General features: G+C 40.2%; 1 protein-coding gene across 1 annotated transcript in view; it reads left to right on the plus strand.

The window, feature by feature from the left end:
* Positions 1–730: 730 nt before the first annotated feature.
* Positions 731–27,208, plus strand: part of SORCS2 (sortilin related VPS10 domain containing receptor 2) — a 523,907-nt gene continuing 497,429 nt past the window's right edge. Inside the window, exon 1 of the mRNA XM_056490195.1 lies at positions 731–853. Within this exon, the coding sequence (XP_056346170.1) occupies positions 824–853 (30 nt within the window). The 5' untranslated portion in view covers positions 731–823. The remainder of the gene's footprint in view (positions 854–27,208) is intronic.

The raw sequence follows: 27,208 nt of genomic DNA on the forward strand, positions 1-27,208 counted from the left end.
ACCGTTTTACCGCAGCCTCCTGGGACGGCCGGCCGAGCCAAGGCATCCATCCCTGGTGTCCAAAGAGGCAGCGGTGGGTGCTCGCCCCCAGCGCCCCTCGGGCTGCAGCGCACCTGCCCCGAGAGGCTCCGTGGATCTTGCTCTGGCGATCTCGGAAAGCCTCTCCCCGGAGCTCTGCGTGAAAGTTCACAAGCGGCGAGGCTTCGCCGCCGAGAGACTCCCGCGGGGCGCGAGTGTCCGTGTCCGTGTCCGTGTCCGTGTCCGTGTCCGTGTCGTGTCCGTGTGGTGTCCGTGAGCCGGAGCCCGCCCGGCGTTTCGGCGCGGACCAGCAGATGGCGGCGCCGCCCCGGCTGGGCGCGCAGCCCCGCGCACGGCGCTGCTGCTGAGCCCCGCTCCGGTTACAGCCCTCCCCCGCCCCCGCCCTCCGCCGCGGTGTCTCCCTCCCTCCCCGCCACCTCCCCGCCTGTCACTACCACGCCGGAGAGCCACCATGGCGCACGGCGGGCCACGCGTGTCCGCCGCTGCCGCTCCGCGCGGGGCTGCCCGGCTGCCGCCGCCGCTGCCGCTGCTGCTGCTGCTGCTGCTGCTGCTGCCGCCGCTGCTGGGCGCCGCCGCCGCGCCGCGCTGCGCGGAGCCCTGCGGCCGCCCGCGCCCCGTCGCCCTGACCCGCGGGGCGCGCAGCCCGCCGGAGCCGCGGCGCGGCGGCGGGGCGGCGGCGGGGAGCGGCCGCTCCAGGAGAGCATCCTTGGCGGCCGGCCGGGAGCAGGTCTCCCTCATCAGCACCTCCTTCGTGCTGAAAGGGGACGCGTCTCACAACCAGGCGATGGTGCACTGGACGGGCGAGAACAGCAGCGTGAGTGCGAGGGGCAGTGCGGGCGGGGTCTGGGGTCCCTGCCCTTGCCGTCGCTTTGCTCTTGCAACTTGCGGGGAGCGGCAACCTGCGCTCCGCCGGTTTCGGTGCGGCCGGAGCGCGCTGCTCCCGCCTCCCGCTGGCCGGCCCGGGGCGTGGGAGACCCGCGGGCAGCGCTCGGGGTGCTGCGGACCGTGAGGTGCCGCCGGGAGGCGAAGCGCCGCCGCGGTCGGGCCGACCCCGCGTACCCCTCGCCACTTCCCCAGAAGTTTGGAAAGTTTGCGAGCGCGCATCTTGCAGAGGCGCCGGGTGCGCGGTGCGCGCCGCGCTGCGAGGAGGATGAGGAGGAGGAGGAGGAGGAGGAGGAGGGAGGCTTAGCTCCGGACCGGCGAGGCAGTGTCCGTGTGTGTTCGGCGTGCCCCCGGGTCTGTGCCAGGTGTCCGGGTAAAGGGGACGCACGGACGAACTGCGGTGTGGGGATTATCTACTCCAGCCCCGCATGAAGTCCCAGATTAAATTGTCGAGGCTTAATCGATTCAGTCATCCCCGTGTAATCTCCCCCGCGCCGCGCTCTGCCTCCTCAAGCGCCGGGGAAAGAAAAACCCGAAGCAAACCGAAAATTAAATAAAACGTAGTTCTGGGATTGAGGTGATGTGAGCAGCAGGAGTGAGAGAGCGGGACGGCCCCGCCGGGAGCCGCAGGAGCGTGGGGACATCCCGCAAAGGTCCGGAATAGCAGCAGCTTTCTGAGGGGGCTTTTAGAGCCACGTCGGTGGATAAAAATCTTGTGCTGGGACCAATGATACTGCATAGAGCATCAGTGTTCACAACTTTTCACGGTTAAAGCAATGTGTTTTGCCGTTATAGTTTATCTATTTTAGACAGCAACTCTCACGGTGGGTGCCACTAGAATTTTTTAAACTAATTTTCAATTTCTGTTAGTCTTCACTTCTTTATGTATTGATCTGTTAATGGTTGTGTATTCACACGGGTAGTTTCAGGGATTTGCTGCTTCTAATTTATTCTTCACTGAAACATTATATCATAACAGTGGGCGTCGTGGGTAAATATTACATAGTAGCACCTTGCGCTGTCTGTGTAACTTCATAGTCAGGAAAATATCGTTATGAAAGCTTAAGATGAACTTTATCCTGGAGGATTTTAGTGTTTCTGGAAATCTCTTGAGAGTTTTAACTACAGTTCAGCTAAGCTCTGACTCTGCTTGAACTTTGTGAATTTAGTATAAAGTTTACTTAAACTTGGCTCAGTTCAGAGTGTGTGTGTTATACTTCTCATAAGTATGTGAATTATCATCCTTTCTCTAGGACCTGAAGTCCTGGGTTTTTGCCTGTTTTGCTAGGGAGTCAGCCAGAATGTGGAGCTGCTAAGGCTCCACTGATGAGGATGCAGTGACTCCCTGGAGCATGCTGAGCGCTTATGTTAATGCTCTTGTATAATCAGGTGTCAGAGTTGAAGTCAGCATCATAAAGCTTGACACTTTCAAAGGCAGTTTTTGATTTGCTCAGGAAGGAAGGAAGATGCTGGTCATTTTCTGTGAAAAGAAAGTGTTGCAAATCAGCAGCATCAGCTATTCTGATTCTGTCCTTCCTCCATTTCTCTGCTATTAGACTGCTGCCTTTTTTTTTGTGGACAGTGCTTGCAGGCTGCTAGGACAGCTTCCTTGAAGAATTCAGTATTAAAAAGTTGGCATAAGTTCATTTTTTGACATAGAAGGCAAGTAACAGCTTTCATGCAAAGTATTCTGCACTCTAAAATGAATATAGTAGAACCTTGCTAATCCACAGTTATGACTAGCGGTCTCGCCTCGCCTCTCTGCAAAGATTTAATAACAGATGCTGCAGAGAGGGCTTGTATTGCTAAAATGTTATTATTTTTTCACAGTATGCTACAGCTCACTTACTAGAATACTACCACGTAGTCTCTTCAAAAGCAAAGATAAATGGCAACTGTCAGAAGAAATGAAAGTGCTTACAGTCTTTGCTGCAACTTAGCTCTTTTTTTGTTTGCTTAGTTGCTATCGACTAATTCAGTATTGCAGAATGCCTGCAGACGTTCTGGACGTTCTTTATACATTCAATAAAAATACTTTTGCAGAGTTCCTTACAAAGTATGACACTTACTCTGCCTTCTATCAGGTGATTACTGTCAAGCAAATCTGTGTTTGAACAAATGACCTGTTAATGAAAGACTTTTCTGCCTTAACCCAAATGAAAGCAGCCAGTCTTTACACTGGGTGTTTTACAGTATGACTGTCAGCATTTTTTTCATCTTCTTTTCTTGTTAATTAGCTTTGTTTTATTGCATGCTTCCAGAAGAAGAGCTGGTTTTAACAAAGGCTTCCACAGAAAAATGATTTGTAAAGACAGTTCGTAGAATCTTTTTTTTTTTTCTTTATTTTTTTTAAGGAGTGGAAGAAATACAATAAGCTCAAAGGAAACAGAATGGGCTCAAGGGGATTGGAGAGAATTTTGCTGCATGTTTGTATGTTGTATTCAAACAGTGGAAAATAAGCACCTGATCCCAAACACATTTTAAGTAGTCTTGAATGTCTGTTTGTTTAAGTAGATGTGTATTTATTTATATTACTCTGGGTTGTTTGGAGGCAGGAACACTACAATCTAGTGCTTCTCAAACCTGCCACCTTATTCTGTGTTCTTAAATCTGTGGAATATTTTTCCTTGTGTTGGAAGCACAGGCTTGAGTCTTGAAGCTCTGTTCTGTCCCAGGCACAGTGCAGCCAAGGGGAGGGCTGTCATTCCTACAATGGGGTTTTGGATCAGGCCCTGCAAACCTCAGGAGGCACTCAGCAATCTGAAAGTGTCACCACACACATTTGGCACCTCATTGGAGGTACTCAGCACTTTGTAAACCAAGGAGCTAAACTAGTTTCTTTACCCTTTACAGCTGCATGGCTGAAAATTTGACAGTGATGAGCTCCAGATGACCACATATCCTCTTAAACACCTCACCTAGTAAAATAAATGAAGAAGAAATATGCAATAGGATTATTCCTTTGAGCTCCACGATGAAGAGACAACTAACTATAAAAGCAGAGGGGGTGGCTGTGTCTCTCAGGGATGTTCACCTGCATGAATAGTTCATTGAAAGTGCTGCCATAGAGCAAAGTGTGGATCAAGGGCAAATACATAAATGTGAGAGGGGCAGGGGTTAGGTTGATGTGCATATGGAGTTTTAGAAAAATAATTGCATTGTGTAAATCATCCTGTGCTGCAATAGTAGGAGCATGTGATTTTTGGTTGCATCAGATGTCTTGAAAGAAGGGAGGCTATAAATTAAATTGATCCTCTCTCTTCCCTCTTTTCTGTATTGTAGAAGTCTGATGTTTACTTATTTTCCTCTTGTAATGCTGTTAGTTTGGTGAGTTAGAGAAATGGTGGCTATGATGGCAAAGCAGAGGACACTGGTGTGGTTGGAGGGATTGTAAAGTGGGCTTGAATCACTGGGAAGATTAGGGTTCAATTCCCTGTGTTGTCAAGAGAGAGCTGTAGCAGGAGATAGGCAAATCACTTCCCACTTTGTGTCCTTGTTACTTTATTTTGTAGCCTAATAATTATTTGCAAATCTTATAAACAAGAAGCATGTCCCCAACCTTTCTTTGCAGTGGGATGTGTAGTCAAAACCATCACTGATAATGCACGTCTTGCAAAGCCAGTAGTTGTCACAGTAGAATGTATCTGGTTAGTGAATTCCTGCAATTAGTATTTCTGTTCTCTGTCCCCTCTGCCCACAGAAAGCTGTTGTGTGGTCTTACTTTCAAACAAAGGCTCATGCAAGTGGAACTAATTTTCCTGCCAGTCTTAAAATATCATAAACTGAAGACATGGCACACCATTTACTGTGGGAAGGGCAAGTAATTGCCGTCCATGTAATGGATAAGTAACACTGAGAATTGGAATAAATACAGGTAGCACACTAAAAGAATAGCCCTAGTGTCTTAAGCTAAATATGCATGTGCCCAGATTTATTAAAAATATGCAAGCCTTTCTGATTTGGGTCAAAAATAGTCAATTCGTGACAGCTTTTAAAAATCCTAATTTCCTTTGGAGAGACCGTAGTCATCCCAGGAGTTTTTTTTTTTTTTTTTTTGGTACTAGATTAACAACTTTGTTTGCAAAACTATATTCTTTTCAACCCTCTTGAAGAATTCCCATTCTGCATTCATACCAACCAATTTAAAAAAATAAAAAAAATCAAAGCCAAAGCAGAAATAGGGGGAGAATGCGACTCGTATTCACACTTGCTTTTGATTCAGGGGCTGCTCTTCATGCTGTGTGCAGACTGCTAAAGTAGTGTGAACAGGACTTTGGCTAGCTACTTCCAAGTCTGCAGTTTCATGGTGCCAGTATTTTGTTTTTTTGTTGTCAAAATATTAAGTCCATGCAGGCACTTATTTGTCCAGTAACTTGATATTATGACCCCCTCATAAATATGTTTGTTATGGAAAATAAATATAAATATGCACATAGTGGTTTTAGTCCTAAAAAGCAGCACATACCAGAAGGGAAGATTTACTGCATGTCTACAGATATTGCTACACACAAAAACTTCAGCTGATCCAGACTTGTCTATATTTGATATACAGATACTTTGTTTGATTTAGAAACTTACTCTTTTTGATACAGTTTCACCATATGATTTGTAGAGGTTAGTGATCGCTACATGTATTCTTCTGGCAGATATTTTATTTAATGGGTTTTTTCTTTTGTTCAGTTTGCAATCAGTTGTGAGGAAAACTATAAAAAGCATTGACTTCAACCTTACTGCAATGGTAAATGTAGTTACCTATGCAAACATGGACTAAAGTCAATTTGTGGTAAGATTTGGGTGCTGTTTCTGCAGAGTAGTCAGACTACGTTTTGTGAAACTAAAAGGAGCATGAGGTCAAAAATCCTGACAGCTCAGACCTTTGATAAATGGCAGATATATTGCAAAGTGAAAAGTAGATTTCCCATAGGGAGGGTTTTTCTTAGAATTCCTTGAGATGATAGTGTGATTATAAAAACAAACAGAAACCAAACCCAATAATCATATTTGAATGGAACAGCAGAATCCCATGTGGGCAACAGAGTGATTTTAATCTGATTGAAGTAACTCAGGAGTTTAATTTTTTTTTTTCCTTTTTCTTTTTTAACAGTATAAAGTTTCTGTCTTACTTCATCTATTTGCTTCTACCAGCTGCTGTTTTTCCTCTCTACCAGCCTTACAATCTGGCTGCAAGTCAGACTGCTGCCTGCTGAGCTCTATCCACATTTCAGCAAATTCCAGCTGAGGAAAGAAAGATAGCACCTCTTCTCATCCCCTAAGTAGACACTTAAAATTGATACATACTTTAATTAGTGAATGTGTATTTCAAGCATGCTTCAAAGTCCTCCTCCATGAATCCTTCATACCTGCAGCCATACCTGGTTTTACCTGGTTTGCTGGTTTGACTGGCATTATCTGTTAGCAATATTACTGTGCCTACATTGGGACAAGCTCAGTTTAAATCTAAGAGGGAAATGGAGCAATTCACTCTAAAGAGACACCAGATTGAAATCCTCCCTCTGATACTGCTGATGTATTACACATGCATGATAAATGAAGCAATCCTAAGGGATGTGTTTAGGCTGGGGATAGCAGTTCACATATCACAGTGGGAAAATAATGCATTCTTCCCAAGTTTGGTCTTAGAAATCTACTGATATAGATCTTTGGAGAAAGAATTGAGGACATCCCTTCTGACTTTATTAAAATTCGATAGAGTAAGTAGATCTTTTTTGAAAGAATGGAAGGGGAAAATGAGCTTTTCATAAAAACAGTAATTGTTCTACTAAAATGGAAAGCTCTGTAAGGTATGGACCGCCTTATGAATTTAAAAAGTGAAACTGCCCAGATTACAGAAGTATTTGTGCCAAGTCCTTTGCCTATCCAAATACAATATTTTATGGTTGTGTCAGTTAAGACCAAAGGTTGTTCACATAAAGGAGAGGGAATCTGCAGTACAATCAAATAAAATCCTTCTGTGTTCTGAAAAGTCACCTTCATTTACGTAAAAGCAGAAAGTATAGGTTGAAAATATTCTGCAGTATATGACTTCTTACTGTAGCTCAGAATGAAACTTGATAGCCTGCAACATCTTCAGCATTTTTATTCTCAAAGTCTCACATTCCTTACCAAAATTTCCCATTCCCAACCTATTGTTATCTCAGTAATAATAATTGAAAACTCGAACAAATCACCAATGACAAAACTACTTTTAAAGAAATAATGGGTGGGATCCTTTGCTGTGTTTTACTTCTTTAGGAAGGAGAAAATTGACCACTGTGAGTGTGGTGAGACACTGGAAAAAGTTGCCTGGAGAAGCTGTGGGTGCCCCATCCCTGGAGCTGTCCAAGGCCTGGCCAGATATACCAGAGATACCTGATCAGGGCTCCTTTTATTGTGTAGTCCAGTTTAATTTAAATGCCTAGACTGTGGCACTTCAAGTTCATTGAACAGTCTGAAGATTATGTGGCTAAAAACAGTATCAGTGAAACTTAACCTGTATTTAATATGGTTTTTCTACATTTGTTAAGCAGTTTAATGAAAGAACTGTGTTTCTCAGTGTTTGTACTTCTTTCTACTCTTGTAGACTAATAATTATTTCTCTGAATAACATTTATTTTGACCTTACAAGTTTTACTGTTATAGCTCACTTTTGCTAGCTCTTTAGTTGCACCATCTGGATAGGACAGTACCTAGATATAATAGTACATGTCTATTGTGTATCTGAGGCACATTTTTAGAAATGTACTTGCACACAGAGATTATTGTTAATTTCTGGCATCCTTCTAATTGCTCTCATGATTATCTGTTTTCCTAAAAAGAAAATCACAGAACAGTAAATAGTGATTTTTTTTTTTTTTTTTTTTTTTTTTTTTGTTTTTTTTTTAAGGGAAGTCATAAAAATCACTGAAATAACTTGGTCATCAGCAAATAAAACTGTTTTTTGTGATTTCTGTGCAGTAACATTGTTAAAAGTTTGTTCTAATTAATGAAGTAGCTATATTTAATGTTTTTTTTTTCCCCATTCACTTTATGAACTTTATTTCTTTGCCACTGGAGGCTCAGTAAAGCTGCACGAGTGTTGCAGCAGCATATTTGGGAGCACCAACCCCTGTGATGTGCCCTTACTCCTGTGCAGCAGCAGGTCTATGTTTGCTGCCAGTGCATTAAGTTTTAGCAGATGGCAAGCTACACTTTGTGAAAACACTTTTTTTATCACAGTAACTGTCTCTGCTCTGGCCCCTGGACTGAAAGTGCCAGGGAAAGAGTCCTCCCCCTGCATGTGTATGAGCAAGATGTGTCCTGGGGTTCTGCTCTGAGTTGGTAGCATTTAGGTGCTGTGTAATACCAATAAAAGATGATGATGATGGTTGAGAAAAGAGCTGTAAATTTTACCAGTGCACAGCTTGTCCTCCCTAGCTGAGCTGTTGCTTTTCTCAGGTGGTGAAGAAGAGCCTGTTTATGATTAATGCATTCCCATGCTTCCCTCCACCAGCAATTGTCACTGCCAGACAGATGCCCAAGGGGATGGAACTGGAGAGTGAGAGGAGTATGTTGGAATCACTCTTTGAGCTTTTGGCAGTGTTTCACAGTGGTAAATGTGACTGATTCTGAAGAAATAGTTGTTTCTTCACTGAAAACACGATTGTATTGGGGTAGTAGGTTGCCATAAAATCCTCAAGGGGTACAATAAGATATTTTTCCTGTGTTTGCTACAAAGATACCTTGTAACTTGGTCTTTTCAGAGGATTGGAGCTGTTTGTGAAGCCTAACACATCTAAATCTGCAGCAGCACTCATTAAATCTTGCCATTTATGGAGAGCAGAATACACTTCTCTCAGCTCTTGTTTTATGCTCTCAGCAATTGTTTTGGGTGTTCAACCTAAGGAGGCACCAGTGTTAACACAGGTGGAGATAAGAGTTTAGCCCCGAGGGAACTTGTGAGCCCCTTTTGTATGGGCAGCTCTGTTCTGTGCATGGTTTTTGAAGGGCTCCATGGATGAGATGTACAAACAGAAATAAACCAAACAAAAACAAAAGCAGCATGTGCCAGGAGCAGGTGGATTAGTGGATTACTTTCTTGGTGCACAGATCTTTACTTCAATTAGCACCACCAGTCAATGGGGATCCAAATGGATGTTGTGCACATATGCAGTGCTCTAACAATCAGCCTGCCACAGAGCTCATGTGGTGAATTCTAGAGAGATTGGTGGCAGCAAATGCCTGGAGATTCCCACAGACTTGATTGGTGATGCTGGAGCACATTGGACTGCTGGAGCAGTTGGGTGTCACAGAAAGACTAATGCTCTTGTGCCCACCTCACCTCAACCTGCAGTGATCTTCCAGTGGAAAAGGAAGTCAAAATCAGATTTTTAGGATCAGCTATGTATTTGTGTGGTTGTACTTACAGGCTTATGGCCTCTCTCATTTTAGTCTTGTACCATGCACTAGTTTAATTGCTGTGCATAGGGCTTTGGAATCTTCAGTATTGTAGTGTTTCATGAGGTTAGAGCATAGAAAAAAGCTTTCTTCTCTCAAGCACAGATGCCTCCTCATAGGCAGTAGGAGTTCATCAAAGTTGCAGCCTTTGATGTAAAAGGCCATTTCTTATTTTGCTAATTTGTTTGGCTTTAAATCAGTGGTTTCCTGTGTTTCTCTGCCTGTTACCCAACTACAAAATGGCAAGTATGTGGAAAGGTCTCAGCTGCCTTGAGAGCAGTCTTGAAACATGTTCTTTGCTCTGAGTGAGAAGTATGAGCTGAACAGAAACTATGCAAAACATTTATGCTGGGAGTAGGGTGAGAGCTGTGTCCTGAGCACCAGTGACAGATTACAGAGGATTGACAGTGAACTCTCTGGTTGCCCTTGACTGTACTGGTGCTTGGGGTAGAAAATTGGGCAGCTGTTACTATTAGTGGTTCTGAGCTTTTCTTTCTCCTTGAATGAGGCAGGCCCAGCAGAGTCAGCTGGGATCTGATCCTTTTCTTCTTGTAGTTTCCCAGCCTGATAGGAAAAACAAATATGAAAGAATCCAGAGCTTCTTCTTTCATCTCTTGTATGTGACATCCACCAAGCTGCTGCTGAGCACATGCAGGAGGGAAGAGGATGTGTGGATAGAGCAAAAGTGTCCATATTTTTGGAGCAAGCAGCCCACTATCAATGTACTAAATTTCTCTTGGGTCACAGGTATTATTATTATTTAACACTGTCTAAAGCCACTGTAAAGAAGAAAAGTGAAGAAATGTGTTGCATGTCAGCTGGACAGAATTTCTGTAGCTCTGTGAAACCCACTTTCTGATTCACTGATTAAGATGTTGGTCCCTGTCAGCTTCTGTGAAGTAAGATGCAGAAGGAACACATTCTCTGCATATAGGCTCAATCTGGCACCTTTGCTTAAAAGTTGTAGGATGTAGCTCAGTGAACATATTTTCAGTTCATAATGAAATACATATGTTCATCTTCCTGCAGCATCTCTCAAGGGCTACTGGGCAGAGCACTGAGGGCCACTAACAAGATCTTCTTTTCCTTCCTTCCTTTCTTCCTCTTCTTTCAACTGCTTTAAACCAGATGGGTTTTTTTTCTAAAATGGGCTTCATTTAGAAGGCTTTGAACCTTTTAATAATCTCATTGCTCCTGGAAAACCCTAAGAGAGAATTTTAAAAATTTATTATATAAGCACCTTGTGCCCTGTGTTCCATTTCTTGATTTAAAAACCCTTGGGAGGGAGATGACTGATATCAGACTACCATAGCTAATTCATGTGAGAACTGGGTTGTTAGCAGGTAAATTATCAATATACAATATTTTTGTGGTTTAGTTAACTGCAGAAAGGCACTTCTTAAGCTGACCTGAACTGCTACAACATAAGGATTGAATGAAAGACAAGTTTCTTCATCAGTGGGTGGACCTGGTTTAGTTTGATCAGTCTCCAAGCACACAGGAAAGTTCAGGGTGCTTTTGTGTGTGTTTCTGAGGCAAGGGATGCTTTGTGAACACTGGAGCTGCATGAAAAGAAGTGCCTGCACTTCCTGTTTGAATCAATGTCCATCCTTTGTGAGGGATTACATCTTGGCTCTAATGTTCATGACTGTGAAGAGACTGTTCCTGAAGATGGGAATGTAAAGCTACAGAAGGATATAAATTTTTTTATCTTGTTTGCAGAAAGTGCCAGCAAGTCTGGTTATTGCATTGCTGTACTTTGTGAAGTACATCAAGGCTTCCCTGAGGGAGCAGAACTCAGCCCAGTGTGATGTTTCACAGGGGTTGGTAGCTCAGAAGTTGAGCCCATTGAGATGAGAGCACTGAAATTCACATTAAGGTGTAGACTCTGTGCCAGGGAATAATATAAAGAGTTCATAGTCTTTGATCCATAGTCTGTTGTATGTGGATGGTTTGCACAAGATAGACAAGTTTTTTATTTTCTGTAGCCACTAAATAGACTTGTATTTATGAAGTGAACCTCATTGTCACAGTCACTATCAGTCAGTCAGAAACTTTGCTCCCCTTTAGGCAAGTTCTGCAGCTGTCCTTTGTTTCTGTTACTCTCCTGTCTGCTTTTTTTTTTTTTTTTGTATGTCTCTTTCCTCCTTCCTCCTTCCTTTGTCTCTGTGTGTCCCCTTTGTTATTCTCCCTTCATTTCCTTCTCAGTATTAAATCACCTTTCTCACCCCTGAGGGCTGGAATAGCATCACCTTCCCCATTCCATCTCAAAAAAAAGATCTTGGAAGACATGGTTAGTTATGACACTACATGTCATCAGTTTGGGAGTTGCCGTTCCACTGAAAATAGATGTTCACACTTGGTCACATGTTGTGTGTAGAATTGGACAGACTGCATGACATGGCTTAAGAAACCTTGTGTTCATGACAGGATCTGTAGCTCTAGAGCATAGCAATAGAAGATGTTTAAAAACCAACTGTCTCCAAAATACATCATCTTAGTTGAAACTGGCCCAGGAGCAATATATTTCACATAATGCCTCAAATCAAAAGCTGTGAAGAGGTCCCTTGAACTTACCTAGGGTTAGTTTTGGACTGGAGACATACTATGAAATACACTGCTTCTGTGTTAAGCTTCCAGGTGATTTTAAATAATCATAACTAGAAATTAAATACTCAAATTTCCATTTCCAGTTCTGTGATGTGCACATGCCCATCTAATAAGAATTTAAAATTACTTGGTTGCTCATCCAGGTGTAATTGAAAAATAATCATAATCTATTCAGTGTTAGATTTAATATATAAAAGAGGTCCTGTGAGCAAAACACAGCTTCTGAAATGTCTATTACCGTGGATTTTATTGTCTGGATTAAGTTCAGGTATTAGCACATGTCATTCTCATACTTGGGTGATGCCATTCTGAAGTGGGACTTTGCCAAGTATGCTTCATTATTACTTTTTCCAGCTGATAGGCAATGATTTCTTTTTCCTTTAAATGAAATGAAATATTTATAAGCTGTTACTTATTGCAGGAATTTAAATGAATGAAGTTTTTTTTTGAAAACACAAGCTGAGGAAAGCAGAGACAGCAAATGAGTTTGAAGTTGTCACAGGAGGCAACTTTGAATCTCATATATCCAAGCTGTCTCTTTATCAGAGCCCTGAAAACATGGGAGCCAAAAGCAGAAACATGTAAGGTCTTGATTTCTGGCATAGCTTATTCCTCTGATGCAAGTGCACTTGCTGTGTAGTCACTGAGGTTCATGGATTGAAAGAAGATGAACAGATTTAGAGTGCTTTTATCTAACATGAAATTGATACTGTCTTGTGGGAATGACTTCTAAGAAGAACATGAGAATGTCTGCACCAGGCTAGACTTGTGGATATTTAGGGAGGAGCCTCAGACTCAGATGAAAATTTTGTGATCCTTCACCAGACAGCTTTTCTGGCCAACAGCAATTTGTGGCTCAGGGGTAACTGTAAAATCTTCTCAGGTACAAGAAGCACCTTGTTTGTAAACATGAAATGAGAGGGAAGATGAGCTTATGTGCTTGCTAGTACTGGATTTCTATTACCCTTTCCATAAAGCTAAATGAGTTCAAATTTTGGGGTATGTTCTCTAAGTGATTTAGATTTTGTGGATGTCTCTCTACATTTTGGAATTTTAAAACCATTTATTGATTCTGTATTGATTTCCATAGTATTTAAATTCAGAAAAATATATAAAGTAACAAGTAGATCTATCAACACAATTTTAAAATTATGGTTTTGTTCTATTGTAAGTTTCTCACCAATTTGGGTACTTCAAAGAGTGTTACTTCTCTTGAGTGAAAGTTGTTTCTGGAAAGAAAGGTGCATGGCAAAAGCAGTTTTAGATGTCTTTTTATTTCTATGGAATTTATTAAAGCATCTTTTTAGACCTGTGGATGATGGTGCTGTCATATGCAAAAAGTGCAAAGTATCTCAAATGTTTTCCTTGGTTATTTGAAGTTGAATATATATTCTTTAAATGGACAACCTCATCTAAGCCAGGATTAATTTTAAATTCAAGCCATTATTCTTTTGCTACATTACCAATACAGTGTATGTTCTTATCAACAAGTGAGTCTCATTTTTAATTTATGGAAGTTTACCTGAGAGTATTCAAGTGTCTCACCCTTTGCATGTATGAAAATATGCCTTTGATGTCTCAGCATTTGACTTTAAAACAGCTGATCTTCCGGTGTGCTGTATAATAAAGTTGTTTTGATATATACAAGAAATTCTGCTTGTTTGTTCCAAGTTTGCATGGCATAGTTAAGCTAGGTTTTTGTTCAGTAAAAATTGGTGATTCTTTTGAAATGGAAATCAATCCTTTTCTCTTAAGTTGCCTAAAAGGTTTATTAAACAGGTATGATCAAGTTTCTTAGATTTTAAGAAGTGCTCCAGGTGAATTTTGAAAACCTTGCTCATTCTTATTTACAAATAGTTCATGGTTTTTAAATAAGATTTCTAATGCTCTCTTTCCATTTTAAATATTTTGAAGGATATCAATAAAAACATTCAATTATAGTGTTCTATCTATAGACTTCCTGGGAACCCAGGCTGTGATTGTATTTCTCAGCTAGAATGAAGCAGCACCATTTCATTGACTTAAATTTCATCCATGATGGAAGGATCCTTGGCTTTCTCTCAGAGGTGACGGAATGTTAACAGTAGTGGAAAGAAAGAGGTGCAAGAGCCTACAAAATGGAGAAAAGTAAATAGAAACAAGTAATAACCCAAGAATTATATACAGTTTTCTTCCTTCACTTTTTTTTGGTAGAGGAACAGTGGTGCATCAAACCAAGTCCATTCAGTACTAAAAATTTTATAGTACATTATACTGTGTAACTTAGGTAATTGCTTAAATAGTCAAGTTAAAGAGAAAATAATTAGAAGGCTAATTTGGATTCATCCTTCCCTATTGCAACTTAAAGATGTTGACTGAAGAGTTCTGTTACTGCTTCATTTAGCTTGACTATTGCAATGGACTGTCTCCTTGCATGTCAGACTGTCCCTGCTCAGAGGTGAGGGAGGGAGTTTGTGTTGCAGAATCAGAGCATGTAGCACTTGTGGCATTCCTGGTACTGTAAAATTAGGAGCAAATATGCTGACATTGGCTTACACAAGGGAACAGACTTGCTCTGCTTTGGTCCCAAAGGTGTCATTGATTGTATTTGTAGTACATGGTCAAATATTTGTCCATGGTATCAGAGAGGTTAACAAAAGGTTGTCATAGGGCCATGTTTGTCACAAATAGTGGCAAGAGGATAGTATAATGTCAGCATGTCGTGGTTCAAATGTCATTATTTTGTGATGTGACAAATTGTCCCCAAGGACAGACTTTTTAAGAGATCCTAACAGATGCTGGAAAAATGAGTAAGTTTCGATTGATTTTATTTGTGTCATATTCAAGAACAATCAGAAATTTAGAAAGCAAAGCTTGCAGCAATTTCTATCACTTTTCATTCTTGAAGGGTCTTTGCTATTGTCACAAACTTTAGTCTTTATATACACGATCCTTCCTTAGCAGGCAAATTTGTTGTTACATCATGCTTCAAGGCAGCTCCAGAGATGACAATTTTTTAGCAATAAATGTGTTTAATTAGACTGTTCTCCATTTGGAGCAGACTGGATTTTCCTATTTTAACCACAAAATAGTAGGAGAATTTGGACAGTTTCCAGTCTATCAAAATTTAAGTAGAATAGGAAGTAAGGATAATTTTGTTTGCATTTGTTCTGTCCTTCATTCAAACCTTGTTAAGAGACAACTGTGAAGCATACTAAGCAATGCTACTTATAGTTTATCTACAAGGCAAATTCAGCTGGGATGGCTGTGCTGTGTTAACACAACTAAACCCAACCACACTCATATTTGATATTGCAATGTATTCCTGGGCCACTCCTGTGTATACCTGACACATACTGTGAGAAACTGGAGGAGAGGATGTTCAGTAGTTTCCAGAAGACATTTTAAATAAAATTAGTACATGCAACTTGCACTGAAATCAGAGCCTTTGAGAATGCTGATTTGGTTTCTTAAATATCAAGGTGATATTCTGGTGAGAATGGAAGGCTACAGCTTTTTCTGTGGAAATAGTAGATTTCCTGTTCTGTAGAAAATTTGTTAGTCCAAGGACAAAATAATTGAATATTACATCTGCTCTTTAGGTGGGCTGTTTCTGGATTTAGCTATGAAATGTAGTCTTAGACAGGCCTAGTCATTCTTCAGGGTGGTGGCAGCATGCAAGGCTGGTCCTGTCAAAGGTGGGTCAGAAAAGTAACGTGTACCAGCACTAGCAGGCTGTATCCTGGCCCCTCCTCCTGAAGAGTTTGTGCTTGTTCTAAACTGGACTTCAGATAAGTGATCTTGTATGAAACTACCTTCCCATGCATCCTGCTTCCAGCCAGGACAGGGTTATTTTGTTTTGCAGTATCTGGGAGGGGGCATGGCTAGGACACAGCAATTTGTCATTGCTGGAATGGAGGAAAAGGGAATTCTGGGGGGAAGGGATTCCTTCTGGTCAAGAAAACATGGTGGAGGGATCCATCTAATATTGTCTATTATTGAGAGTTTTTCTGTATGGATTATTTCTTATACCTTTTGTTATTAACATTTTTGCTGTTATTGTTCATTTTCTGTCTTTTTTTCTCACTGCTATTTCCAGCAAATTGTTCTTGCCTCAATGAGTGCCTCCAATTAGAGGAGGGCAGGGAGCAGCACATAGTTTTAGGGGGAGTACTAAATTGGAGAATATCATTCCTAAACCACAACAGCCTTATTTGGCAACAAAAGGGACTGTCCTGGTTTCATCCCAGCTGGTAACCAACCCCCATGCAGCCTTCAGTCACTCACCAGTGGGACTGGGGAGAGAACTGGAAGGGTAAAAGCTGGAGAACCTGTGGGTTGAGATAAAGACAGTTTGTTTGGAAAGCAAGAGCCACACACAAACAAAGAAAAATAAAATAATACCCTGCCTCCCATGTGCAGGCAGGTGTTCAGCCACCTCCAGGACAGCAGGACCTATCATGGTAACAGCGACTTGTAAAGACAAAGGTCACCACTCCAAATATCCCTCCCCTTCCTCCTTTTTCACCTCACTTTATACACTGAGCATGATGTCACATGGTCTGGAACATCCCTTTGGTCAGTTTGGGTCACCTGTCCTGGCTGTGTCTCCTCCCAGCCTCCCATTTATCTCCAACTTCCCTGCCAGAGTGGAGTGTGAAAAGCAGAAAAGGCCTTGGCTCTGTGTAAGCTCAGCTCAGCAATAACAAAAACATCTCTATATTATCAACCTGTGTTCAGTACAAATCCAAAACACAGCCCCATAGCAGCCACTGTGAAGAAAATCACCCCAGTCAAAACCAGCACACACTCGATATGAAAGATCTGTTGAAATTTGTGCTTTCCAAGTCTGTATGTTCTCAGCTTTCTTTTCACACAGAAACACGTTTTGTGTTTAACAGTCTGCCTATATAGTTTGTAGATTTAAAGTTTGAGCTGCTGTTCTTTGAAAACACAGATTGATATGAGTAAAACATAGTATATTGGCTAAGTGAGGCTGGGGAAGCCTGTCCACTCATGTTGGCTTTAACTGTGATGCTCCTGTCAAGAGAACTGTGCTCCTGTGAACTTTCCTTGCTGTACTTGGCCAATACTGAGCTAATTCTCTGTTGTTACACCTGGCTGTAACTTCCTGTTGAGGAGGAGAAATTGAATGAAGAAAAAAAACATAGTGTTTGATGGATATGAACAATGTTGAACAAACTTTAATCAGCTTTCTAATCAAGATATTTGGACATTGGGCTCCTTTTTCAAACTATTTGGTCCAGAGCTGATGAAAGCTAATTTTTCTCCTCAGTAAGTTCCTAAAGTAAGAAATTTTTGCTCAGATTGCCAACAGTGTTTTGGCAAGCCTCTGTTTCCATAGTTCCTGTCTCAAAAGCATACTTGAGGTGAGTTGTGATTTCTCTACAGGGGATTGCACCTTGATGTGTTCCTGCAGAAATGGCAAACAAGGTGGGTTCAGTTGTTTTCGAATCTCTTGGGCTTCAGGAGAACTTTTGATTTGTGAGACTGTCAGAGGCTTGCTCTTCAACCTTGAGCAGGCAACTTGAATCTTTCTATATCTGAATATCAAATATGGAAGTCTCGTTCTGCCTCTTCAGTTATAAGGGCAACATCAAAGATCATTAAGTTGTTGGATATTCTGGAAGTTTATGTGATCATGTTACCATAGGTAAACAGAAGGGAAAGAGTAGCAATCTACACAGGGAAGTTATTTTTCTGATGTTAGTCTGATATAAGGGAATCTCATTTTACAGTCCCTTATCCAGAGCTTTTATGTGGCTTTACATCCTCCCTGGTATTGCTTTTTAAATGCTGTACTGTACAAACAGTAGAGCATTGTGAATGGTTTTTCATTTTCATACATTTTTAATGTCTTATATTTGCATTAGTGAAAAATGCTTCTTATTAAGTCACTTTTAATTTTGATATGTATTATTTTCTCTCATAATAGCATCTATTTTAAAAATCATTAACTTTCTTAAGGAATGTTTGGTATTTTAATTTCTTTTTCTCACCTATATATTTTTTTAAAGTTTTGTTTGGTAAGAGTTATAAATTTATTAAAATCATTGCATACATAATAATTTGAAATGTGTCTGGCATTAGTTCTGTAAAAACAATCTGGATGTTCTCTGATCTGGATCTACAGAGTCATAAAATATATATGGCACCACATTAAGTTTTATAATCTCATTACTTCACTGTTGTACCTGTTGGGTAGAAAATCACTGAAGCGAATGAACAGCATTGCTCTTTGGGCAGCAGAAATATTGGAAGTGCTTTTACATGACCCTTTCTAGAGATGAGTTTCACTGCAGGGTTCAGCAAAGAAGTAATTAGTATTTAAACTGTTTGCTAAAGAATATGACTTCTTCTGAAGAAGAATTACAAATCAGTGAAGTGCTGCAGAAGTTTTATTTGGGCTAAAATAATTGTCACATGAGATCTTCAAGTTATAACGAGGGGTATCTGTGGTCCAGGAGGCTGAGCTTATAACTCATTATAATAGGACCTCCTTTTGATTCCTGAATCTTTCACATGACAGTCATTGCAATTTGGGGCAATGCTTTTTGTTCCTGTTCCACTTCTTAGAGGTGTATTAGCAATGTAATGTGTGTGTCTTTAATATTAACTGGACCTTCATATTTAGTTACTTTCAGGGTCAATTGCTAAGCTACTTAGACAACAAATTTAACCTACTTGCTTTGTAATCACTGTAACTCTATTCTGGAAGGCCTGAGGGGATTACATGTGTTGTACAACATTGACCATTGTACTCTAGCAATGAGCTCCAAAAGGTTAAATATTTAGATAATGCTGGCCAACCTTCTGCTTATAACTATAGCCCTAATAAACCTCAGTATTTGTCTTGATAGCTTTCTATTTTTGAAAGAGATTTTAATTTATATTCTGTAGTGGATGTATTTATTTAATGTATTAATGTATTAATTTATTAATTGCTAATGGTCATAATACATTTCGTTTCAAAAGATACTTGCTTTGAAATTTACTGCAAAATAGTGTAAGTGCAACCATTTACTTTGGAGTGTCTAGGAGAAAGTCATGTTGATATTTTAATTTTAGATTATGTCATTGTAGCATTCCACTTTCATTACTGAACAGCCAGTTATTTGTTCTCAGGAGAGTTGTATAGGACATGAAACAGCCCTGTAAGGATGGAGGTGCAAAGCTATCAAAGATGTTAGTTTGTACTGGGTGTATAATCCCAGTGCAGTTTTGCTTGATAAGAGCTTGCAGTCTGGATTTTGGATATAAGCAGCTCCTGAGCATCAGGCATGGCATGCAAGTCCCATTTATGTGAGTGGCTGAGTTTCCCCTGTTTATTGGTGGGTTTAGATGCTTTGCAGTATGTTGAGTTTGCATTCTCCCAGGTTCTAGCCTTCTTAGAACAAGCCCTCCAAACCCAAGGTTGTTTTTAAGTTTACTGGTGCTTGGTGCAGCACTGCAGCCACTGTGCTGATGCAACCAAGATAGATCTGACATAGGCAAGGGGCTGAGAAAACATGGCCAAAGCAGTAGAGAAACATCAACATTGGGGAAGTAGCTTCATTGCTGAATCAATGTTGTGAAACAGATTCCTTAATATACAGTTTGGTACCTGTTTGGGTAGCAGTGCTGCCTTAAGCAGCTAGAGTATTTACAGACTTATACAAACTGTCACAGCTGTTTTACTGCAGTTGTTTGTGGAGAACTGAACTGGAGAGAATTTATTGTGATAACAAGAATCTGGACTGCTGAGTTAGACTATTTTCTTTAATGTCTGATTTAAATCTGCTTTGCTTCAGTTTACTTCTTTCCCTATCCACTCCATATGGAGAAAAGTTTATTTCCTGTCTGTTTTCATCAAGCTTTAATATCTCTGAAAGCCTTTATTAGACTTCTATGTATTGTGTCTTTAGATTTAATAACCTCAACTTTGTCATCCTTTCCTTGTTGCTCACTTGGTGCTGCTTTTCTAGACTGCTCATCATTTTTATGGTGCACTTCCAGGCTCTTTCCAATTAATCAGCATTAGTCCTGTGATGCTCTGGCAGGAACACACTCTTCCAACTGTGGCCTTCTAGGTAGCTTTGTTCATTTTATTGGTAAACTCTGTGAATTTAATTATTTTTCTTGCTGACAAAAATAATGTATAAGGAAATGAATATTTTAGAAAAATAAGAACTTTTGTATTTCTGTGGCTTTTACTTCTCATGACAAACTGCTTTGAATTAGTACATCTACTTCAAGTCTTGCATGGTGTCATTGGGTTTTGCATGCTGTTGCCTGGATGTTCTTCCTTTCTGGCATATGGGCACACAGCATATGTTCTCCCACATCTCCTTTCACCTCTACCTCACTTCACTTTTACTGCAGAGCAGTCTCCTGGTCTCCTGTAATCTGTTTCTTTTTTCTTTATTTCTTCTATTTAGTCTCCTGGCATTGCTGGGATTTTCTTTCTATCTCTCTCTGCATCCTTAATTTTTCAACTTACATGAGCTTTGTAATAAATTTCTGAATTATAGACATTTATAGGTAAATTTTGTATAAAAAAAGTGTACAAGTAAAAACAAGTTCTGTTAAAATTAGAAAATCTGTGTACATGTATATATACTTATTTATGTCTCACTTGAAATACTTTATAGGTTAACCTCTGCTTTATTTTCTCCACAGAAAATCATTGAAATGTTTACTAATAATGATCTCTGTTGCCTTGCTTGAATGTTGCCTTTTGTCTGTCACTTTTCCCATGTGGCCAATGTGAAATCTGTGCTTCTGAAGCAGTACCTTAGTATGTGCCTTAGATTTTGGTTTTGGAGTAGGGCATATAGATGCTACAGTAAAGCAGGTAATAATATTCAGCAGATGTTAATGCATTAAACATAGGAGTTCAGAGGCAAGATTCTCACTTTTATTATTATTACTCCACAGCTATAAGTGTCCCTGCATCTTCCTAGGCAGATATCTGGAATTTATTGAGTGAAGTAAATTCCTTCAGGGTGTTTACAAGAAAAAGTGACAAATGTGATTTGAAAACACTGATGATTGCACAGTTCCCTTTCTGCTGATGAATTCAAAACATCTGAGAGCAATATGAAATTAAGTGCTACCAAGACCAGACATGGAATTAAAGTAAGACCAAAGATTGGTTAAACCCTCAGAACTGCAGAATTTCTTGCAAAGACATTCAGAGAACAGAAAAAAAAACAAACCAAAAAAATGCAAACAGATTATCAATAAGCTTTACATCTATAAGAATTAAACTGATTTTTCACATAACTGGAAGTGCATATCTTGCTGAACAGAGCAAAGAAGAAACATTGCTGGTGCTTCTACCAAGCCATTGCTACTGACAGGGCAAAGAAATTGTTGAGCAAAAGTCTGTTGAAGAATAACCAGTGGAAAATGGGACACCAGTGAGCAGAGTGTGCCTGCTCTGCACACAGGACTGCTATGGTAACTTCACACAACATTAGGTGGAGTTTCTGGTGCAGTTCATGTGTAGCAAATGCCTCACTGTCTTGCATGTTCTACATTGGAAGCTGAGTAGGTTTCATAGACTGCTACTGGCATTGGTTTAGGTATGAGAAGACTGAAAACTACAGGGCTTGCTATGAACTGTGAGGAAACTGAAATGCTGAAGGCATGGAACTGTGTTTCCCAAATATTTTTTCAGAGGTCAGTGCAGTTTTATCAGCAGTTGTGTATGCTGTCCTGGGGGACCTGTGTTGTGAAGAAGCACTTTGAGATGTAGCTTGAGAACTACCTCTGGTAGGGTCCATATAAGTCCTTCATAAGCTAAGAGCAGTACAAAGCCAGAGTGCTAAAGGAAGACTTAGCATCCCAGAAGCAAGAGGTCTTGCTTGGATCTTCAAAAGAGATGGTAAAAGATTTGGCATTTAGGTAGTTTACCTGAATATTGAAGATTGCTCTGGATTTGACATTTTTACTGCTTGGACTGGTTTTTAATGCAGTCAGGAAGTTTTTGAAGCTCATGGTGTTTTTGTTGTAAGAAGAAACAAAGGTAAAATTTATAAATACATAACAGAGACTCTGAAAATAATCTGGGACCTGGAAACAAAGAGCAAAGTATGTTGGGCCAGTGGGAGTTGCTATTGCAATTTAAAGTCTGCCACCTCTCTTGGGAGTCAGGAAGTTTAGCTCTGAGATAGTGATAGTGTGGGCTTATGTTGAATGTGTGGGTATATTTAGAGATGTGGGAGTTTTGTGATGATACTGACAACAGTGATACTGTTGTCATCAGGGTCAGTTTCCCACTTTGGCTTTACTGTGGCTGGGTTGGATTTTTGAGCCCTGAAATCAGTCTCTTTCTTGACTTGGATAATCTACATTTTATTTTGATTTTGATGCTTTTAATCTCTCCAGATAAAACTTCAGGGAAAAAGCAGTTTCTTATCATGCATTTCTGTGGCACAAAGTGCAGAGGAATCCCAAATTTGAACAGAGTTTTGAAGTTCTGTAATGTGGAAAGTGGAGTTCACCAAAAGCAGAGTTGATGCTCATTATTTTGCCTGCAGAGCTGTAGCAGATCTTTAGGAAAAGTTTACAGAGAGAGCATTGGCTCCACTTGTCTAATAATCTATGCTTCAGTAGTTTGTGATCCCACATATGTTCTGCTTCAGGCTAGATAATTAGTGTTGCCAGTGGTTATCTCTTTCTGTGTAATAACTCATATCTGTGCTGGTCTGCAGGATGATAAGCTTTTGTTGCATTGGAGGGTTGCTGGGCATCCTCATGCCACTGCATATACAGTACTTAATCAGTAATAGTCTCTCTGGATTTTCTTGCTCTTGCTTTTCTGTGCCAGTGTGCATCTTTCAGGGTTTGAGAGAAGAGAGTGAGTGGGTGATACCTTTCACTGGGGAATGAGGACTGTTAAGAGCAGGTCATGCTATATCATGCTATGGTATTTTGTTAGCTTGGGCAGAAAAGAATTCCTTTCATCAGGGACCATATTTTAAACTTCCAGGGTGAGAAAAAATGCCTGTGAATTTGCTTCCTGGTGAGAGACATGTCATACAGGGCCCTGCAGCATGCAGAGCTTAACAGGAATATTTAGCCATGGGTCTGTATCAGCACACATGAGATCAGCCTTTAGAGTTTCTGGTAGTGATGGCAGCTTGCAGAGAGCTTGTGTGAAGATGAGCCTCTCTGTGTCTGCACAGCAGTGGTGCCTTGGAGTGGGCACAGGTTTGACTCTATGCTCCCACTTTTCTTGGGAGAAATGTCACAGCATCCAGTTATGACTAAGGAATAGAGAAAAGAAATGGGGAGCAGGAGACCATTGCCACAACTTCTAATTGAAAATATTCCTTCAGTTAGTCTTGACTCTGTACTGAATCTTAGTCAATAAGGAATGAGCGATGAGGAATGTACAGAAGTTATGAGTGAGATGTACAGTGTAACTGAATCCCAAAATGTTTACAAGATCACACTTTGATTTTTAAACAATTGCTTAAACAGATAGTTTATTGATAGAAGGACATTTCTTGTGCTTGAAAATGATTTATGGTTTATACAGTAATTAAAGTGGCAGTCACTTCATCACACTTAAGTTTATTGATTCCATTAGTACATTGACCTTCTTTCTGCTGAATCACCAGCTTGAATGTCTGTGCTGTGTGGGATAAATTAAAAGGAAGAGATGTCATTTTTCCTAACTATGCAGGATCCAGTTTTCTGCAGTAAATAAGGAAATGACAACAAGGAAACTAGTGGAAAAATAAACAGTGCAGGTGAAAACATGTTTTGAATCTCTCTAATATTTGATGGATTTTTTTGGAGTAACTTTGTGTCTATCACAGGATGTCTTTTCTGCAGGTCAGTCATGAGTGCTGAGTTAGCTTGCTCTGTTACAGTGGCCAGCATCTGTATTCTGGCAGCTTGAATACACAGAACTCCAGAAGAATATGAAAACTATCATATGAATGGGAGAACAAGGCCAGCTGGAAAATTATTTCTGTGTGATTCCACTTTGTATATTTTACATGTTAAATAACAGTCTCCACACTTTTATTTGTCTCCAGAAAGATTGCTCATAGTTGGGTGACGCTCAAAACTGCAAAAATAAAATTGGAGAGCACTGGCACATGTGAGCTAAAAGACAGAAATGACAGAAAGATAGAAATTGCAGAAAGACAGTAATCCCTCTTTGCTTATATTCTGCTGGGGCAGCAACTCCCTCCTCCTCTGGCCTCTTTAAGATTGAGCTGCCTTCTGCACTCTTGCTCAATCTTATCTCTCCTTTGGGAAGATAGTGGTTTTTCTGCACCAAACTGCCTGTAAGAGCAGGAATAGCTACCTTGCCAGAAGCAAGGGATTCTTTGTCTCTGTCCTTTTTGAGTTCCTGGCATTGTTCATTTGTGGCAGTTCCCCAGGACAGAGTGGTGTGAAAGCTGCTGGTCTGCCACGACACTGAGTGCTCATCCAGCCTGAGTGTAGCACTGAGGAGGGAACATTTTGGCTTGTGCTGTGTGTCCCTTAGATTTGATAGGTTTTCTCTTTCTCCCCTTAATCACTGATGAAAGTCAGCCAGACTGAAAGGACATGTTTTGCTCTTTGTAGCTGGGAAACAGAACAAAACAAGGTAAAGATTTGACCCTTGGGATAACTGAAATGAGAATAACCCATCATTCTGTGTCTGTTGGAAGAATAGGTAATATTTTTACCATTGATAGTATATGCTGGGCTAATGGATTTAAAGCTTCAAAAGCTCCTGTAGGAAATTATGGCCATTTAATAATGCATTTCTGAAAAATAAAAGACTTTGATTACAACCAAGATTCCAATAACACTATCTAGCTAACATTCAAGGTCTCTTAGTGGTACTTAGTTATTGGTAGAAGAGGTATTTAGCAAAGTCATCGTGGGAGCACAGTATTTTTAAGAGTATGGTTTGTGCCTGGGTTGCCATGAAGTGGATTTTGACATTATTCCAGGAGCACCTTTTCATTGGATTTGGCCCAGGCATGCTGTGCTTTCACTGGAATAAGCCTGGAAAAGCTAAAGGGGAGAAAAAGGAATTGAGAGCTGTCATGTTCTTTCCAAAAGTCTTTTTTTCAAGCAGATTTGTTTTCATCCTATTGTATCCTATTGCAAGAGGGAAAGTTCTGGATGCAGAGTCTGATTCAAAAGGCATCACATAGTCTTGCCTTTATTAAATTGTGATGTGAGTTGGGCCATATGGCACAGAAGTGGAACAGGGAGACTGTGAAGAGTTTTCTCCAGGGATCCAGCTCTCTTTCTGTGACTACAGTAGAGTTATTGCCATTTTATGGTGCAGGCATGCTCAGGTGCTGTGCTGAGAAGTGCAGTACAGGAATCTGAACTGGAGTGAATTAATTTCTTCTATATGAAAGCAAAGTCTCTGGCCATATTTTGAGGTTGTTATATTAGTGATTTTGCTTAGAAGTTTACAAGATTTCTAACAGCCAAGTGGAAAGGGCATTTCTCATTACTGTACTGATGCATGAGGCATTAAATGCTTGATGTTGTGTTCACAAATGAGTGTACAGATTTTTGGCAAAACCTAAGAGTCGGATTCAGTCATGCAGATTAAGGTCATATTACAATATCTCCAAGGGGGTCATATACACCCGGGTTGAACCACTGTGTCTTTCATGTGAAATGAGTTGGTTTTTGCTAAATGATACAATTGGCCTAATATTTTATCAGGCCTTTCTTTTCTTTTTTCTTTTTTTTTTTTTTTTTTTTTTTCTTTTCTTTTATTTTTTTAAATTAAAATCCATTTGATTAAAGGAGAAAACAGGATCTAATTTAATTTCTCTTCCTGCTCCCTGTAAAAATCTGTTTTACTGGCAAATTAGAATTTCTGAAAATTTTATCAAGCAAATACTTTCCATCTGACAAGGCTGAAACTACAAAGATGCCAGGAAACCAAAAATCTAGTAAGATATTAATTAGAGAAGATGGTCTGGGTTTTCTTTTGCCCCCTTAACTCAATTTTTCTATCTTTGCATAATTTCAAAAAGTTCAATAACAATTTTAGGTTCAGTAGCCAGCTGATTGTCTTTTCTTTAATATTGCACAGCATAAAAGAAGAAAGAATTTATTTGGTGAAGTATCATGAAATAGTTGCCTGCTCTACCTATGAAAATAAAATACATTTTTTTTGGATTTTATGTGGCCTGTGCTTAAATGAGAAAAGGTGGAATAATAACCAAAAGAGTGGCTAAGCACATATAAACTGCAAGAAAAGTCTTCCACCAGCTTATTGTTTTCATTTTATTAGAATGATGATTAGGAATATGAATACTTTGAATACAGAAAGGTTGTTCTTCCTATCTCCTGATTTAAGGAGATGCATAAGAATGAAATTAAAGCAAATATACTGTTGTGTGCATTCAGCATACTTGCTCTTTGACAAGTATCCAGCTCTGTTCAGTGCCAGCTACTTCCTCACCAAGTAATAGATGAGGCTGGAAGGAGCAGCTCAGCATATTCTGGTTGAGTTTTGCTGCTGGTAGAGAGGTTTAAGGGGGCCAGATGCAGAATAAGCAAGATGAGGCAGGCTGCTATAGGAGCATGGATGCTGCCTCAGCTTCTTCTTGTAGGCTTTATTTATACTTTTTATTTTCCTTGAAGGATCATTGGTTAAAGTACATAATAGATGATTAAAGCAGTGGATTTATTGTATACAGTTGTTTTGTGTATACTTGTGTCAAGTGAAGTGATCCACTATCACTATCCCTGGCTAAGGTTACAGGACTTTCTAGAAGAGGTGATTTTGGATAGATCTTTCATGTCTATGTTGCTAGCCCAAATATTAGTTACCTTTTTTGACATTTAGCTTTCACCACAGTGGTCTCTCACCTTGTGAAATTTATGAACACCTGCAGTCAAAAACCTCAAACAACAAATTAAGAAATAAATATGAATTTGATCTGCAGTTACTTTGGTCCTGGTATCACAGGGACTGACCACATTAATTGAGCCACAGTGTAGATGTATTAGGACTGTATCTTCTTCAAGGAGAATTAAACCAGATATTAGGAATGAATTTCAACCATCCTGTGGAAATACTGCAGGATAGTGTGAGTTTAGACTGTGCCATAAAGTGTATCCATTTTTTCTGAAAGTATTTATATGTAATTTTTTAAGAATTTTGGTTAGAAGCATGACTTAAATGGAATCCTTTTAGTCACAGTAATAGAGATTCCTTTGTGTTTGATGATGGATGCCATAGTCTCAGATCAACAGAAGCCAGATCAAAGTGGCC

The sequence above is a fragment of the Oenanthe melanoleuca genome, chromosome 4 (assembly GCF_029582105.1).
Source record: "Oenanthe melanoleuca isolate GR-GAL-2019-014 chromosome 4, OMel1.0, whole genome shotgun sequence".
In the NCBI taxonomy this organism is placed as follows: Eukaryota; Metazoa; Chordata; class Aves; order Passeriformes; family Muscicapidae; genus Oenanthe; species Oenanthe melanoleuca.